This window comes from Acomys minous (assembly GCF_964271855.1).
Source record: "Acomys minous genome assembly, chromosome: 9".
NCBI classification, from domain to species: domain Eukaryota; kingdom Metazoa; phylum Chordata; class Mammalia; order Rodentia; family Muridae; genus Acomys; species Acomys minous.
Genome location: NC_140490.1, coordinates 45,158,586 through 45,162,639, shown reverse-complemented (window position 1 = coordinate 45,162,639; position 4,054 = coordinate 45,158,586). Strand labels below are relative to the sequence as shown.

Here is a 4,054-nt window from a genome sequence, read left to right as displayed (position 1 = left end):
AGGAGTGTCAAACTTCTTAGCAATGACTGACTTATGCATACACAGGTACCCTTAACAGCAGGGCCCCTTAGACAACCAGTAGTCAGGACAACATGTGGTTCTAACACTGGGTATGAAAAGCCCTAAGGGAAGTCACTTGCCCTTTGCTGAGCCCATCTCTCCATGCCCCTAAAGCCATGGGCCAACTAGGCCTGACTCCCTATCATAGACATGTATCCTCTTCCCATGGCAGAACCAAGGAACATGTCGCCCTGAATCTTCTGGGGGTGTATATGGCAAGGGCAGGGGAGCTGACTCACACTGGCTATCACTGGGCCTCACTTTCTCCCCTGCAGTATGGGCACAGCAGGCTGCAGGGATGAAGCCAAGAACATGCTCACAAGACCCACCTACACCTAGCCATTGAGCTTCTCTTTTTGTACTTTTCAAGGTCCCATCGGGGGGTTAGCAAGGGGGTGGCTTCCAGCCACTGGAACCCTGTGTTCCTGGAAAACCTCCCGGACAAGGGAGCTGCCCTGGGAGCAGAGCCAAAACCCTCCATCCAGTCTAGATAGGAGACCCTGGCTGAGCGGGATGGGGAGGATGACAACATTCTTAGTCCTGCCCTGTGCCCGCCTTTCCCACCCACAGGAGACCACAGGCCTCCGGAGTACCTCTGGCCTACTCAGTAACGGGCCCATTCTACAGACTGTGGGAACCACACATCTCAGTTACTATCTGACATCCCTATTAGTGTTTCTGACAACACCAAACCAATCTCCACATAGCTCCAAGGCCGGCCCTTTCCCTTCCCTTCCCAGCCCACTAAACAAACTCCACAGGCCACAGGCTACAGAAGCCCCATTACTCAAGAGCAGGGGCTGGGGGGGGGGGTTGGAGAGATGGCTCAGAGGATAAGAGAGTACTGCTCGCCCTTCCAAAGGTCCTGAGTTCAATTCCCAGCAACCACATGGTAACTCACAACTCACAACCATCTGTAATAAGATCTGGTACCCATATATGCAGGAAAAGTACTGTGTACATAATAAATAAATAAATCTTTAAAAAAAAAAAAGAGCAAGGGTAAATCTTAAAAAAAAAAAAAAAAAAGAGCAAGGGCTTTCACCACACTTAGCTGGTCCTGTCCACAGCCTGGGGGTAGAAATACAGCACTCACCTTGGATCTCAGAAGGGAACTGAGGGACAAGGTAAGCCATCTCAGGTAAGAGGGGGCTACAACCAAACTCCAACAAGGGGCCTTGTGTCTGGGATGCACTTGGAAACTGGGCCCAAAGGACACACAGGAAGGAGACTGATCTTCCCTGAAGCCAGGCAGGGACAACCGGGCACTTGGACTCTCAGACCTTCTCCAGAGATTCCTATGCTAATAGCCTTTTGTTTGTGAACTCAGCAAGGCCTCAGGCTACCCTAGGGTAACTTTCTGTAAGGCCATCCACCTCAACCTACGTAGTGACACTCCTCTAGACTGCTGTGCAGAAGGTGCTGGAAAGAGTGCCCCTTTCCCCAGCACGACCAGGCCCAGCGTTAGCCTCTTAAACCCCAAAAGCACTCCTGTAGAGTAACAATTAGCAAGCTAAAACTAGCCACACCTGTGGGGCCAGCAACGGGCCCACTAACAGCAGTTCTGAAGCCTACGACCATTGGGAAACACAGTTTTTACATTAAGATTCATAACAGTAGCAAAATTGCAGTTATGAAGTAGCAACAAAACCAAATTTATTGGGGGGAGGGGAGGGTCCACAGCATAAGGAACTGTATTAGAGTCGCAGCATTTGGAAGTTTGAGAGCCACTACACCCTGAGGGCAATGCTACCTCTAGCTCTCAGCTTCCTCCAGTGCAATAAGGCTAAGCCCTCCTCAGAGGCAACACACCTCCTGAATGCACCGGACTGAGCTCTTATGAGAAATGCGGGGTTCAGTTTTGGTTGTGTTTCTAAGAGTTAGCAAAGCTGACATCAGCATCGCTTCTCGGCGTTTTGGCTAAGATCAGGCGTAGAACCCTCTTCGACACATTTTTTTTTAATGACACACTTAAAAGTCACTTTCCCTCCTTCGGGAGATCTGACCTTTCACAGCCTAGGCACAACCTGGGTCCTGGCTGCTGGATGACCTCAGCATCTCCTCTCTCACAGGCTCACTTTCCCCCTTCTTAACGCCTCTCCGCGGCCCAGAAGACAACCTGGCTAGCTCCCTCCGCCCCCGGGATGCGCGCTCCGCCAGGTGAAGCCGGTTCCTACTTCCCCAGGCATCCGGGACTGCGCGGGGCGACCATCGCCGAATCGGTGCAAACGCTAATACGTGCCCACCGCCTGGTTTCGGGCTGCTCGCTGCCCCGTTTCGGCTCAGCTGGGTTCGCCCGCTGGATTAGCGGTAAGTCGAGAAAGTTCGTTCTCGGAGGCGCCCTAGCGGTGCGATGCACGCCCCTTTCCTAGACACGGTCCCCAGCACAGCAGCCCCTCGCTCCTTAGCTTCTCTGTCTGTGAAAAGGGTGCTGAGACGTGCGGCCCCAGCCCTCACCTGTCTGGTTTCCTGGGATCGGGACTGGCGTTGCGTTCCCGGCCCGCCCCCGGGGCCTCGCCCTGCCGCGGAGGGTCGCTGACACCCGGCGCATCCTGAGCGGCCCGTAGTGGTCAGTGGAAGAGCCTGGGGAGGTGGAGGCGAGGCCTAATTGAGGGGCGGGTCATTAGAGGGCGTGGCTGTGTCTAGCCACACCCGGGGCACGCCCTCCAAGACTTTGGTGCTGAACTTTAGTCAGGTCCCGCCTATGCCTTGGGGTGAGGCCCGGCAAGCCGGAGGTGGGGGACTGGACACCTGGTGGGGCAGACGTTGAGGAGCCTGAAGTCAGCCCTAGAGTCCTTTGGGCGTCTGTCTGCACACCTTATTTTCTCCCGGCCCTCCTCTGGACGCCAGGGCTAGGCAGGTGACCTTGGAGAGTGCACGTCCTGGTGGATCACAGACCCGGGTTCCAGCTGGGCAGCCTCTCCAGCTTCTGCTTTCTGAGCACTGAGAGATGCCTCCTCATACTGGAGTCAGGGTTGGTTACACCCACTAATAACCCCTTCAACACTTGAACTTGTGGGTCACACGTGATGGCTTTCTTCAATTTCCTTAAATCGAAGTCAAGCTTATGTCCGTTCGGCCATATTTGAAAGGCAGGTCCATCCGCAGACCCTATTGTGATACCGAATCCCCTCCCCGCCTCCATCCCCACCATATTCAGACACCAGAATTCCCTGCCCAATAGCCAGAGAGCCCACTGCCCTGTGTGGTTCCACTCTCGGCCAGTGGAGGGCAGCTGCCTATAGGCTCACAGGTGGGATCTAAAGTGCCCCTTGGAGGGCAGCTGCCTATAGGTTCACAGGTGGGACTTGGATCTAAAGTGCCCCTGAATCGTGGGTGGAAGCTGTGAAGGGTGTAAAAACGGCACTGACCACCACGTGTAGCTCAGGCCTCCAGGTGCTCACGAGTGTTGGACAACAGACTGTTTAGGGTGGGGATGTTGCCTAGGCCTGCAGAACAAAGGGCTAACAAATAGAGCTCCACAGAACAACAGAAGCGCCTTATCATATAGGAGGTGGGAATCCAGAGCTGGGGTCTGGGCAGGCCCACAGTTCTTCAAAGTCTCCAGGGAGCATCTTACTGTTGTTGTTGTTGTTTTTTTCTTTTGGTTTATTTTACTTTATGTGTATGAGTGTTTGGCCTGCATGGATGTGCACCTTGTGCATGCCAATGTGGTTGGTCGTGTGTCACCGTGTGAGTGCTGGGAACCAAACTCAATCACATTGCAAGAACGGCAAGTGCTCTTAACTGCTGAGTCATCTATCCTTCCAGCTCTTGTTTTCTTAGTTCTTTGTTTTAGTTTCCCCTCAATAGAAAGATGAGAACTTCATCCTCAAAACCTTTCACAATGGATCAAGCCCCTAAAGTTCCATTGGCAAAGGATAGTAAGAGTCAGATAAGCATGAAGGACTTGTGGCCTTCTGCTCTGTTTAAAGATGTATTGCCTTTTAAGAATAAAAGAGTTACAGCCAGGCGTGGTGGCGCACGCCTTTAA

The 4,054-nt window shown here is 53.2% G+C and overlaps 1 protein-coding gene across 2 annotated transcripts in view; it reads right to left on the bottom strand.

Annotated features, from left to right (window-relative positions):
* The window catches only part of SUSD3 (sushi domain containing 3), a 19,019-nt gene extending 16,356 nt beyond the window's left edge, over positions 1-2,663 (bottom strand). Inside the window, exon 1 of one of the 2 annotated variants that reach the window (XM_084797163.1) lies at positions 2,518-2,663. In XM_084797163.1, coding sequence (XP_084653289.1) covers positions 2,518-2,611 — 94 coding nt within the window. In that variant the 5' untranslated portion in view covers positions 2,612-2,663. Of the gene's footprint in view, positions 1-1,156; positions 1,242-2,517 lie in introns of those variants that run through there. The other variant, XM_084797165.1, reaches the window with a different exon arrangement.
* Positions 2,664-4,054: the final 1,391 nt, after the last annotated feature.